The following is a 14509-nucleotide window of genomic DNA, read 5'->3' as shown; positions in this document are numbered from 1 at the left end:
TGATCTGGGCGAAGGAAGTGATTGGGCGTAATTACCTCCAGTCCCGAGTCGTTCGAACTCACATAGGTTAGCGGTCTATTGTTCACTGCCCGTTGGACATCTGAAATGGCTGTCCACAGCTCAGATCGACTGTAAATGGACCTTCCAACAGTTTTATAGAGTCATTCCTTTAATGTTTTAATCATGCGTTCCCAAACTCCTCCATACCAGGCTGAATGAAAAGGGATCTTAACATGCTTTATATTATACTGCCCAAATTTATCATCAAATTCGGAAGAAGTTAGGGCCTGATTTAATAAACTAACTCCAGCAAGAAATGACTTTGCATTGTCACTATATATGTGAGAAGGTAAGCCACACATGTTTGAAAACCTTATGAAGGCCAGTATAAATGTGTGCACTGTCATGTCCTCGACCAGTTCTTAATGCACAGCGCTGATTTCCAAGCACGTAAATATGAGAATGTAAACCTTAGATTAAAGATTTTGGTTTTGAACCCACAGATGTCCCGTATAATCAATCCCTGTATGTAAGAATGGCCTTACCAGATTTACTCGATGTTTAGGCAGGTCTGTTATCTTAGGATACGAAAAATGTATCGAGTTGATTTTCTGACAAATAAAGCAGTCCTTCAATATTCCCTTCACAGCCTGTCTGCCTTGAGGTATCCAAAATCCTGACATCTTGATCCTACTAAGTGTAGCCGGCACACCTAAGTGTTTATCCCTCTCATGCTGATCCTTCACAATTAGATTAGTCAAGGGATGATTCTTCCCGAGCAATACAGGGTTTAAAACCTCATATTGTAGAGTAACATTTTTTTGATCTTTCCTCTGGAGCGGACGCCACCAGACTTGTCCAGAAATAGGTTTAACTGCCTCACAAGGTTCGGAATGGGTTTATCATGAGGTGCATGTAAGAATTTCAATTCAAGGGGAAATGCCTGTTGTCGCATTGTCTTGAACAAGTAGTCAGCAGCAGCCTGTTTATTGTCCAGTTCCTTGCGTCTTGCTTTGGATATAAATTCGAAGGCTCTGGAGACCACACGTAGAAGTTTGTTAAAACACGAAAATCTGTCAAAGAAGATGATAGGCTTAGACCAGTTTTCATTACAGGTGTACAACAGGTTCGTACGAACTATTTGCTGGTTGTTTGCACTAATACAACCCAAAGTACTATCAGGCCAACAGACAGTTTCACCAGACAACCAGTTTAGTCCAGCACTCCAAAAGGAGAAATTTTCCTTAAATTTAGCTGTTGTCAGTCCTCTAGTCATCAGGTCCGCAGGGTTCTGATTGGAAGGCACGTATTTATACCTGATAATAAGGTTGTAAGTTGCAAGTATCACTTCTTCCATCTGTGTCACATCCTTGAGGCGATTCTTCGTGAAAATGTTTTTATGGCTCGTCTGCTTGGACATCAGCCAAGTGAGTACAGTTTGGGCATCTACAGGCAAATACAAACTTCCAAATTTCGTTCCTTGGTAGACTTTCAAGATATTACTAAGACATTTAATTGCCAAAAAGACTGCTAATAGTTCCAGCGTTGGCAAGGTTTTAGCTTTTAATGGCGCCACCTTTGCCTTAGCAAAAATCAGAGAAGTTATACCTCCCTGAACTGCATACACAGAAAACCCATATGCCTTTTTGGAGGCATCTGTGAATATGTACAAATCCGCAACAGTATCGCTATCAAGTACCTGTCTTCTAAACGATAACGAATGAAGCGCCGACAAATCACTAGCTAGTAATCTCCACCTTTCCTGCATTTCCTATGGAATGGGATCATCCCAATCAATATTAGCCTTCCACTTTACTCCCACCAATATGCGACTTTGAATGGTGACTGGGAGACAAAGACAATGGGCCAAATACACTGGATGCGGCTGATAGTATTTGACGTTTTGTTGCTAAGTTTGGGTCACAAGTTCGCTGGACTAGGCTGATGGAGTCCGACTCTGGGTCATATCTGTAACCCAGAACCTTTTCCCAAGGACAACTGTGAGTTGTCAAAGTCTCATCCTTCCTCATCAATTCCTGTAGCTTTGGGCAATTGGTGTTACATGATCGAAGATCAAATCCTCCTTTCTTCAATCTTTCCTTTATTTCATGATATAGTTTTCTCAACACACCTTCCGAATTATTCGTACTGACCAGATTGTCAACATAAAAATTTGAATTCAACAGTTTGGTGCAATCATCAACTGGAAATCTCGATGCATGATACTTCAATATGCAGTTCAATATAAAAGGGCTTGCGTTAAAGCCGAAGATGATGGTCGTATAACGGTAACATACCAGACGATCATCCCGTTTTAGAAAGAAGCAAAACATTTCTATCAGACTCCTTTGATAATCTAATCATCAGAAATGCCTTCCTGATGTCGCCCAATAATGTATATCTATTAGTCCGAAAGAGTAGAGTTAGATTTAACATGTTTCCGGTTAAATTTACCCCTGGCGTCAACTCCACTGTTGTGGTAAGTCGCTGAAAATTGCAGGTTTTCCTTCCTAGAAACGCCACAATCTCAAGGTTTACCTCTGAGACGGATCTTGGATCACAAGCCAGATCCTGCAAAAATCTTCCACTAAAATACGAATTTTGACTGCCCGTGTCTATCAAACATCGCAGCTTCACAGCTTTGTCCCCTCTTTGTAGTACGATGGTAGTAATCGGCAAAATACACTGCTGCTCACCCAAACCGGTATTGATACATTCATTTGTTGATGTATACGGCATAGGGCATTGTGGTCCTGGGCTGAACATCGCTCACAATTGCCCTTAGGGCTTCTTTTACAGGGACACGAATCACTGAAATGATTGTTACTTGTGCACCTATAACATAGTCCGAGTTCTCGACAACGACGCCATCTTTGAGGAAATGTATGGTATTCCTCACAAACTTGAGTAAAATGACCATCCCTCAAACAAGGGTTGCAGGTTTTATGCCTCTCCTGGATATGGAAGTTCTCCAATTTTGGTGTTGTTGTCTCCGGTTTTCTGTCTGGATGAATGTATCTACGAGAGCTACCATAATCCAAATTTCTCTGGTTTGCTTCAGGGAGTGTAGCCTTCCAGGATTTTAAGATCCTGATGCGCGTATCTAAAATAGAAGTTAAAGATGGATGTGGTGTCCCTACAGACCTCACTAATTCTTCCTTAAGACGGTTGGGCAGTCTTTGGAACAGTATATGAGCCGCTAATGCCCCTCCGCCTGAATTTCTTTCCATAAATCCATATCCCAACATAGAGTCCCACTCCGACAACTCGTATTTAACCGGAGACAAATAGTTCTTAAGGTATTCAATATCATACCTGCCTCGGGTGGACAGTTTGAATAGGCTAGAGAATATCTCCTCTCTAATACCCTCTTCATCCCAATAATTATCCTTAATAATTTTTATCGTGGCATCATAATTATTGGATGTCTCCTCAAGGTGATGGATTAGCCGAAACGAACGTCCCGTAACGCAAGTCTTGAGGTAGGTTAATTTTTCTCTCCTTGATTTTAATCCCGAAGTACAATAGTCAAACCAAGTGAGAAAATCTCTCAATGCAAATTTGTTCTCTAAGTCCAGGCCATCAAAACTAGGGCATTTGACCTTAGGCCTAAACATAGATGTCAACTTGAGATGGCTGCATTATATTTGGGAGCATGAAGGGAGGAGGAGAATCATCCTTGTGAACCTCTGCGGTTAAGGTTTGTAAATCTCTTTCCACTTCTTTGAATTCGATAAGTTCATAAGCATGCGGTGCCACCCTATCTCTAGGAAGGAATTTAACCAAGTTTTCCTGAACTTGGTCCACTTTAGAAAGCCACTCGTTTATGTTGTCTGTGGTGTTCTTCAAGGCACATGCATCCACCGCGACTCTTTTCTTTAATTTTCCTAATGTGTATCTGATAATGTGTTTATATCTTTCCTCTGTATCCAAAAGGGCCTCAAGAAGGTGATCCGTTTTTACTTGCATTCCTAAGGAATCCTCAAGGGAAGACATTTGTTCCGCGGCCATAATAAAAAATAACAGAAGAAGAAGAGAAAAAATGCACAAGGTCTGCAGATCACGGTTGCAACGCGTGGAAACTTTCTCCACTGAAAGGTAGAGGTTAACAAGGATTTTGCAACAATGGTTTGTTGCGACCTGTGACTAGGTAAAAATTGTAGAACCTTGTCGATCTGGTAATAAGGGTAACGATTCAATTTCCTTCAACTCCAATCCCAAACTGAAATCACAACTAAAATTCAGTTCACTCCATCCTTCTTATAAACCAATTAGACAATCAAATAAGTTAAACGTAACAACTACCAATATAAAATGAGTCATCACCCATACAAAAGGTTTATGCTGCCACTCTTCCTGAGAGTCGTAGGTAAGTGTTTCAAGTTTTCTCAATAATAGGAAGCATTGTATTTTTACGGTGTTACTATTGTACGTTATTTTTATCGGCGAGAATTTAAACTATATTTATTTGCAGCAGACCCGAATACACCTGTGAATAGTTGAATATAAAAAAAAATCAACTTAAGGCTAAATCTTCGGGTGGTCCCGCAGTGCATTTTCACCGTAACGTTTTATTAGATTTTTTGGATGCCTTTTCATTTACCTTTACGAAAAAGTGTGTGTGTGTGTGTGTGTGTGTGTGTGTGTGTGTGTGGGGTGGGGTTCTATATATAAAAAAATAAAAAATAACAAAAAGTTGCCTCCTCCTGAAAGAAACACCTATAAAATACGAACAGTACTAAATTGGCTTTTGCCGAAGTAAATAACTTAGATTATGGTTAGCTATATAAAAAAAAAGTTGTGTTCGTATAGTGTAACAGTACGGAAGTAGTTTTACAAAACATTTAAATACAAGATAAAAATCAACAATTCCTTTCGGTAATGGTTTCCTCACCAGTTATTACCATGGTGCTAATGCAGTTTGTAAACCAGATGTTTGTATTCATACGCTCGATTTCCCCCCCCCCCCAATAAATGTGCGAAATAAAAATAACCCCTATAAATAATAATAAAAATTCTTGCATGGACGGAACTTCTCCAATGGCAATTCAACCCTCTACCAAGAAAAAGGTATGTGAAAACCAGCGCAAAAAAAAAGACTGCAGCCATATTGGTTGCGAAATTATAATAAATAATCATTTGAAATGAAATAAAACATTTAAAATTAATTCAAAATAAAAAGAAAGCACTCCAAAAACGAATGTAAAGTAACGTTTATTTGTTGTATACTTGATTTTTACCACTTTTACGAATCCCTCTGGATTGTAAAACATAACCACCCGTGAAAACAGATTTTTATTAGATAATAAAAGTAAAAGTTAAATTCGTTTTCAGCATACCCGAAAATCTATAAAAGTCGCCATTTTAAAGATGAGTGTTGAGTTGACGTAAAAGTAAAAATCTACCAAATAAACAAATTAGAAACAAAAAATATTTAAAAAATATAAAGAAAATTGGGTAAATTTATACAAACACCGTGACAGCGAATTAACCCTAACCCTAACCCTAAACCCTAACCCTAACCCTAACCCTAAACCCTAACCCTAACCCTAACGCTGTCACGGTGTTTGTATAATAATACCGAAAATTGTACTTACATTTGCAAGAAATAAATCAGTTCAAAATGTCGATATCGAGATGAACATTCACGTCCTCGTTTTAAATGAGTAACGGAAACAAAAAAAGCTTTCAAATACAATTGTTAATAAATCCAATTAAGCACTGTAAATGTCTAGTAGTTATTAGCAGTAATAAACAACTTAAAAAATGTTTACGGCAGCATCGTAGGACAAATCACAATGACCATGCGACAGAAAATCAGTTAGCTTCCGAGGAAATCCGGAAGTGGATATCTATTGGTTACTGCGACTACGGGTTTTCCGTTGCATCCCGACAACTTAACTTCGATATGAAATTAGGTTGTTGGAATGCTACTAGAAAATACTAGACACCTTATTTTAGTAGAAGTTTTGGGCAACCATGCATATTAACTTACCTAGGCCATTTCCTGTTTTGTGACGTGATAATCGGTGTTAGTTAATTTGGCGTGGTTGCCAAATTACGTTCCTTTAATCAATCTGAGAACCACGCCCATATAGGTGCCAATTACTCAATGTATTCATTTTCTTTTCCAATATCTAGTGGATTCGTATTTATTATGTAGTTCAATTTAATTTTATTCAATTTACTAGCAGGAGGATCCGATGATGCCCGGGATTGAATGATAATCAACGAATGTTTCACACTCCCATATTTTTTATTGTCATCGAAATCGGTGAACTCACACATTTTTAATTCCAATCAATTGTCAAAAATGGCGTGCAAAAAATAGGAGGACTTAGTTTATCATAATTTTTTGTAGGTTTCCGACTACTTTTTGATTGTATTTGAAAGATTAAAGACTAAAGTTAATTTCTTAAAGGAAAAAAACATCTGTACATGTGAAAGCAAAAGTTATGAAAATGTTTTCATGGCGAGCTAACCAATTCAGCTAAATTTTAAAGTTAAATAAATTCATTGTAAAAAGCCTGTAAAAGATAAAAATTAATTTTCTGGGTCTATTTCAAAGATAATTAGTAAAGTCCTAAGATATTGAATTAAATTAAAAAAAAACCCCTTGTTTATACAAAATACAGCTTAATTAGCCCCCAAAAAGCAAGTAATTATGCCGCTCGCCAAAACGCAACCGATAAAAGTTTGTAAACACGAATATACGGAAGCCCAAAATTTCAACCAATCGAAACGCTGTTTCAAAATGAAGTTATGATAGTAAAAGGAGGTAGGGGTGTCAGATTACTTTTTTGCTCCCAGACGCACATCCATACATTCATATTCTGAACGTTTTTATCAATTTTATTATTTTTTAATTAATTTTTTTATGTTCCTGTTTTTAAATAAATTTTTAAATTATTGTTCGAGATTATATAAAAATTATGTTAAGCCGAAAGTTTAACATTCTTGCGAGCAAGGAAATTATTAAAATCTTGCATATAAAAATTATGCGAAACCTGTAATTTAAAAAAAGTAGAAATATTTTGCTATAATAATCTTTTTGTGTGAAAATATTAAATAAACAATGCTTAATTCAGTGGTATTATCGGTAGTTCGAGAAATTCATTTTTCTTCGAGTTATATCGAATTCATTAATACGGACTTTAGAACTTTTTCCCTAATGTTCCTGTAAAAATTATTTTCTATTATTGTTACAAATTACGATGCTTTATTTATATAAAAAAAGCAAAAATAAATTCTTGCGTTTTTTTATTTACTACTTGAAAACCATAACTTTAGTAAAGGTATTTTTTGTTTAAATTAAATACATTTTCACTAAGATTTAAATAAAAATCATTAGTTCATTATATTCCGCGATCATTATTTGATAAATAATGAAATTTTCATTAAAATTGGTTAATTTCCTGATTTTTGGTGAATTTTTAAGTAAAGGTGGGGGGTGGGGTCAAAATGTTTATACATTTTGAGCGTCGACATTGATTTTACCCATACCTAATTGTAGCCTACATTGCAGTGTACAGAACCTACTGTTAATTTTAGAAAAGTATTTTTTATATATAATGGCTTGAATTAAAGTTTAAAATGCAAAAGTCAAGTATCATGCTTCAATTGGGATCTAAACAGAAACATTCATTTCGAACGCGCTGTTGTCCTATCAAAGAATCTACTGTTGATTTTATATGTCGGGCCATTCGGCTTGTATGGCAATAAAAATTTCTGAAATGCATTTGTGATGTTAGGCTGTGTAAGGAGGAAACTTTGGTAAAAATCGCTTCCTTCTTTCATCGGATTATTCTGATTATTGATAATCGAGACTTATAGAAGAATTCCGATATAAAACCTATTTAAGAACATTACCAGGCACATAATCTACCTATGTGTGAAATTTCATAAAAATTGGTCCAGCATTTTTCGAGTTCATAGGGAACAAACTCACACACACATGCACACAGAGAAATAAAGTTCCTTTTATACTATAGTAAAGATACAGACTACATGTGAAAAATTAATCAATTGGATTGAAAAATGAGCAATTAATCAATTTGATTGAACAATGAGCAATTAATCAATTTGATTGAAAAATGAGCAATTAATAAATTTGATTGAAAAATGAGCAATTAATAAATTTGATTGAAAAATGAGAAATTAATAAATTTGATTGAAAAATGAGCAATAAATAAATTTGATTGAAAAATGAGAAATTAATCAATTTGATTAAAAAATGAGCAATTAATCAATTTGATTAAAAAATGAGCAATTAATCAATTTGATTGAAAAATGAGCAATTAAACTATTTGATTGAAGAATGAGCAATTAATCGATTTGATTGAAAAATGAGAAATTAATCAATTTGATTAAAAAATGAGCAATTAATCAATTTGATTGAACAATGAGCAATTAAACTATTTGATTGAAGAATGAGCAATTAATCGATTTGATTGAAAAATGAGCAATTAATCGATTTGATTGAAAAATGAGCAATTAATCAATTTGATTGAAAAATGGGCAATTAATCAATTTGATTGAAAAATGGGCAATTGATCAATTTGATTGAAAAATGGAAAATTAATCAATTGGATTGAAAAATGGGAAATTAATCGATTTGATTGAAAAATGAGCAATTAATCAATTTGATTGAAAAATGGGCAATTAATCAATTTGATTGAAAAATTAGCAATTGATCAATTTGATTGAAAAATGAGAAATTAATCAATTTGATTGAAAAATGAGCAATTAAACGATTTGATTAAAAAATGAGCAATTAATCGATTTGATTGAAAAATGAGCAATAAATCGATCTGATTGAAAAATGGGCAATTAATCGATTTGATTGAAAAATGAGAAATTAATTAATTTGATTGAAAAATGAGCAATTAATCGATTTGATTGAACAATGAGCAATTAATCAATTTGATTGAAAAATGAGCAATTAATCGATTTGATTGAAAAATGAACAATTAATCGATTTTATTGAACAATGAGCAATTAATCAATTTGATTGAAAAATGAGCAATTAATCGATTTGATTGAAAAATGAGCAATTAATCAATTTGATTGAAAATGGGCAATTAATCGATTTGATTGAAAAATGAGCAATTAATAAATTTGATTGAAAATGGGCAATTAATCAATTTGATTGAAAAATGGGAAATTAATCAATTTGATTGAAAATGGGCAATTAATCAATTTGATTGAAAATGGGAAATTAATCAATTTGATTGAAAAATTAGCAATTAATCAATTTGATTGAAAATGGGAAATTAATCAATTTGATTGAAAATGGGCAATTAACCAATTTGATTGAAGAATGGGCAATTAATCAATTTGATTGAAAATGGGAAATTAATCAATTTGATTGAAAATGGGCAATTAATCAATTTGATTGAAAATGGGAAATTAATCAATTTGATTGTAAAATGAGCAATTAATCAATTTGATTGAAAAATAGGAAATTAATCAATTTGATTGAAAATGGGCAATTAATCAATTTGATTTAAAATGGGCAATTATTCAATTTGATTGAAAATGGGCAATTAATCAATTTGATTGAAAATGGGCAATTAATCAATTTGATTGAAAAATAGGAAATTAATCAATTTGATTGAAAATGGGCAATTAATCAATTTGATTGAAAATGGGCAATTAATCAATTTGATTGAAAAATAGGAAATTAATCAATTTGATTGAAAATGGGAAATTAATCAATTTGATTGAAAATGGGCAATTAATCAATTTGATTGAAAAATAGGAAATTAATCAATTTGATTGAAAATGGGCAATTAATCAATTTGATTGAAAATGGGCAATTATTCAATTTGATTGAAAATGGGCAATTAATCAATTTGATTGAAAATGGGCAATTAATCAATTTGATTGAAAAATGGGAAATTAATCAATTTGATTGAAAATGGGCAATTAATCGATTTGATTGAAAAATGTGCAATTAATCGATTTGATTGAAAATGGGCAATTAACCAATTTGATTGAAGAATAGGCAATTAATAAATTTGATTGAAAATGGGAAATTAATCAATTTGATTGAAAATGGGCAATTAATCAATTTGATTGAAAATGGGAAATTAATCAATTTGATTGTAAAATGAGCAATTAATCAATTTGATTGAAAAATGAGCAATTAATCGATTTGATTGAAAAATGAGAAATTAATCGATTTGATTGAAACATGAGAAATTAATCAATTTGATTGAAAAATGAGCAATTAATCGATTTGATTGAAAAATGAGCAATTAATCGATTTGATTGAAAAATGAGCAATTGATCAATTTGATTAAAAAATGAGCAATTAATCAATTTGATTGAAAAATGAGCAATTATTCAATTTTATTGAAAAATGAGCAATTAATCAATTTGATTGAAAAATGGGCAATTAATCGATTTGATTGAAAAATGGGCAATTAATCAATTTGATTGAAAAATGAGCAATTAATCAATTTGATTGAAAAATGAGCAATTAATCAATTTGATTGAAAAATGAGCAATTAATCAATTTGATTGAAAATGGGCAATTATTCAATTTGATTGAAAAATGAGCAATTGATCAATTTGATTAAAAAATGAGCAATTAATCAATTTGATTGAAAAATGAGCAATAAATCAATTTGATTTAAAAATGAGCAATTAATCGATTTGATTAAAAAATGAGCAATTAATCAATTTGATTGAAAAATGAGCAATTAATCAATTTGATTAAAAAATGAGCAATTAATCAATTTGATTGAAAAATGAGCAATTAATCGATTTGATTGTAAAATGAGCAATTATTCAATTTTATTGAAAAATGAGCAATTAATCAATTTGATTGAAAAATGAGCAATTAATCAATTTGATTGAAAAATGGGAAATTAATCGATTTGATTAAAAAATGAGCAATAAATCGATTTGATTGAAAAATGAGCAATTAATCAATTTGATTAAAAAATGGGCAATTAATCGATTTGATTAAAAAATGAGCAATTAATCAATTTGATTGAAAAATGAGCAATTAATCAATTTGATTGTAAAATGAGCAATTAATCAATTTGATTGAAAAATGAGCAATTAATCAATTTGATTAAAAAATGGGCAATTAATCGATTTGATTGAAAAATGAGCAATTAATCAATTTGATTGAAAAATGAGCAATTAATCAATTTGATTAAAAAATGAGCAATTAATCAATTTGATTAAAAAATGAGCAATTAATCAATTTGATTGAAAAATGAGCAATTAATCAATTTGATTGAAAAATGAGCAATTATTCAATTTTATTGAAAAATGAGCAATTAATCAATTTGATTGAAAAATGGGCAATTAATCGATTTGATTGAAAAATGGGCAATTAATCAATTTGATTAAAAAATGAGCAATAAATCGATTTGATTGAAAAATGAGCAATTGATCAATTTGATTAAAAAATGAGCAATTAATCAATTTGATTGAAAAATGAGCAATTATTCAATTTTATTGAAAAATGAGCAATTAATCAATTTGATTGAAAAATGGGCAATTAATCGATTTGATTGAAAAATGGGCAATTAATCAATTTGATTAAAAAATGAGCAATTAATCAATTTGATTGAAAAATGGGCAATTAATCGATTTGATTGAAAAATGAGCAATTGATCAATTTGATTAAAAAATGAGAAATTAATCAATTTGATTAAAAAATGAGCAATTAATCAATTTGATTGAAAAATGAGCAATTAATCAATTTGATTGAAAAATGGGCAATTAATCGATTTGATTGAAAAATGGGCAATTAATCAATTTGATTGAAAATGGGCAATTAATCGATTTGATTGAAAATGGGCAATTTATCAATTCGATTGAAAATGCGCAATTAATCATATTGATTGAAATGGGCAATTAATCGATTTGATTGAAAAATTAGCAATTAATCAATTTGATTGAAAATTGGAAATTAATCATTTTGATTGAAAAATGGGCAATTAATCGATTTGATTGAAAAATGGGCGGCATATAATCCATTTGATTGAAACATGAGAAATTAATCGATTTGATTGAAAAATGAGCAATTAATCAATTTGACTGAAAAATGAGAAATTAATCGATTTGATTGAAAAATGAGCAATTAATCGATTTGATTGAAAATGGGCAATTTCATCGGTTTCGTTGATCATCATTTAATCCTGAACGTCAAGTCACCTTGCCAGTTAATAGAGTAGAAAATAATGTGGCTCAACCATTGAACTTCTTTTAGCTGGCTTGAATAAAGAAAACGTGGGGTTGCAAAACGATTAAATATAAAAAATAATAATAAAAAAAAAATCAGTCCCTTTATCCGCGCTATATATCCCTTTCTGTAACGGGATTATTAATCTTTTTCAACGCAGTTGTCACACTTTAGCACTTGGACCTAACAGGTTGTGTCCGAGGCAACCACAAGGAAACAAACAAAATAAAAAAAAATTCGACTCATTTAATTTTTTTTTTAATTGAAATGCAGTGTTTTATTTACGATTCTTCCCAAAAGTAATGCATTGCCTCCAGTTTTGATAACTTTTATCAAAACACAGCTTCACACCTCAACTCTTGTTTACTACCAGTGAGACAGATAGATAAATAAATACAAAGATAGATATATTGATAAAGCTAGATAGATCACAGCTAACTTCTCTTGCGTTCAACAACTCATCATCGGCGGTCACTCGTGTCCGAGTAAGACTGTCCTCCGTTGTGGCTTCTGTGGGTCCTCAGCTGAGCATAGAGCCCAATCCTAGACCCAATTTGTCTTGTGCAATTTGGGCAGATAAAGGTAGTGGTGGTGGGGTGGGGTTGGGTGTGTCTGGTTGATAATCTGTCCTTTCTGTGCTTACGTTTATCCTCAGCAGCTTGATTTAGGTCACTACTATAAAGCGCAGTACCTTCGTGGACAGCGCTCCTCCATGCCAACCTGCTCCCAGCCACGTCCTCCCATGTCTCAAGGTCCATGTGAAACCGCTTTAGATTTGCTTTGATGTTGTCCTTATACCTCATCTTTTGGCCACCCTGGGCACGCTTTCCCTCAACAAGCTGAGAGTAGAAAATCTGTTTTGGGAGGCGGAGATCCGGCATTCGGACAACATGACCAGTCCATCTGAGTTGGCGTTGAACAACAGTAGCGGTGATAGTGGGAATGTCAGCCTCACTCAGGACGCTGGTGTTGGTGCGTCGGTCCTTCCAAGTAATTCTGAGGATTTTTCGGAGGCATCTTTGGTGGTACATCTCCAGGGGTTTTACGTACCTCCTGTATGTGGTCCAGGTCTCCGATCCATAGAGAAGAGTGGGCAGCAAGACAGCTTTATATACCATGATTTTGGTCTTTGCCAGAAGGTCACGGTTCTCAAATACTCTCTTCCTTAGCCTTGAGAAAGCCCCACTGGCACAGCAGAGACGGTGTTGTATTTCATCATCTATGTTGGCTTTTGATGATAGGATGCTGCCTAGGTATGGGAAGTGGTCCACATTTTCCAGTCTAGCGTTGTCGATGGAGATGTTTGGGGGTGAGACTGGAGTACTGTTTGGTGGTGATTGATGGAGGATTTGGGTTTTTCTTTTATATTAATTGTTAGTCCTAGCTGTTTGTACGCCCTCGTGAAGGCAACCAGTGTACACTGTAGGCCCTCTTCTGAGAGGGCTACAAGGGCGTTATCGTCTGCATACTGTAGCTCCATAATGGATATGGTGTTCGTTCGACCTTTGGCCCTAAATCTGTTGATGCTAAAAAGTCGCCCGTCAGTTCTGTACATAATCCGAACTCCATGGGGAAGATGTTTGTCCGTGAGATGGAGGATAGCAGTAATGAAGATGGAGAACAGGGTTGGGACAATGACACATCCCTGTTTCACTCCCGTGTCAACCCTGTTTCATCTCCACTACTACTGAGGACTGTAGCTGACATATTGTCATGTAGCAGTCTCAGTACCCGAATGTACCTCTCTGGGCATCCAAACCTTGCAAGAACCAGCCAAAGGGCTCGACGGTTCACAGAGTCAAAGGCTTTAGTAAGGTCTATAAAAGCCATGTATAATGGTAAATTTTGCTCCCTGCACTTTTCTTGGAGTTGACGAGCAGTGAAGATCATGCCCATCGTGCCTCTATTTGGTCGAAAGCCACTTTGGGACTCGGGAAGGATGGTTTCTGCAAGGGGTGTAAGCCTGTTGGCCAAAACCCGAGCTAGGGCTTTCCCTATGGTAGAGAGGAGAGAAATGCCCCGGTAGTTCCCACAGTTTGCCTTGTCTCCCTTCTTAAAGATGGAGACAACTAGGGCATCTCTAAGTTGTGCAGGGATTTTCTCTTGTTCCCATATTTTGAGCAGCAGGGCATGGATGTGTCTGAGAAGATCAGGCCCGCCTTTCTTCAGGATTTCTGCTGGGATGCCGTCAGAACCAGCCGCCTTATTGTTTTTCATCTTTCCTAATTGCATCCCGCACCTCTTCCAGACTGGGTGGTTCTCCCATGCTCTCAATTATGGGCTGTTGGGGGAGTTTTTCAAGGG

At 34.1% G+C, this 14509-nt stretch overlaps 2 protein-coding genes across 2 annotated transcripts; both read right to left on the bottom strand.

Moving 5' to 3' along the window:
- Nucleotides 1-790: 790 nt before the first annotated feature.
- LOC145286536 (uncharacterized) lies at nucleotides 791-1768 on the bottom strand. The gene has a single exon (XM_080135428.1). It carries the CDS (start codon nucleotides 1766-1768, stop codon nucleotides 791-793), a length of 978 nt encoding a protein of 325 aa, XP_079991554.1.
- An 865-nt stretch (nucleotides 1769-2633) lies between these two features.
- On the bottom strand, nucleotides 2634-3617 carry LOC145286534 (uncharacterized). Its single transcript, XM_080135427.1, has one exon. The coding sequence runs from the start codon at nucleotides 3615-3617 to the stop codon at nucleotides 2634-2636; it is 984 nt and encodes a 327-aa protein (XP_079991553.1).
- Between the last annotated feature and the right edge of the window lie 10892 nt (nucleotides 3618-14509).

This window comes from Euprymna scolopes, chromosome 10 (assembly GCF_053919585.1).
Source record: "Euprymna scolopes isolate OS-2025 chromosome 10, ASM5391958v1, whole genome shotgun sequence".
Classification (NCBI taxonomy): Eukaryota; Metazoa; Mollusca; class Cephalopoda; order Sepiida; family Sepiolidae; genus Euprymna; species Euprymna scolopes.
This window is presented reverse-complemented; position numbering and strand designations above follow the sequence as displayed.

Excerpts from the sequence above, each read along its gene's own strand:
- LOC145286536 (XM_080135428.1), bottom strand. The coding sequence starts at position 1,768 with ATGCAGGAAAGGTGGAGATTACTAGCTAGTGATTTGTCGGCGCTTCAT.
- LOC145286534 (XM_080135427.1), bottom strand. The coding sequence starts at position 3,617 with ATGTTTAGGCCTAAGGTCAAATGCCCTAGTTTTGATGGCCTGGACTTA.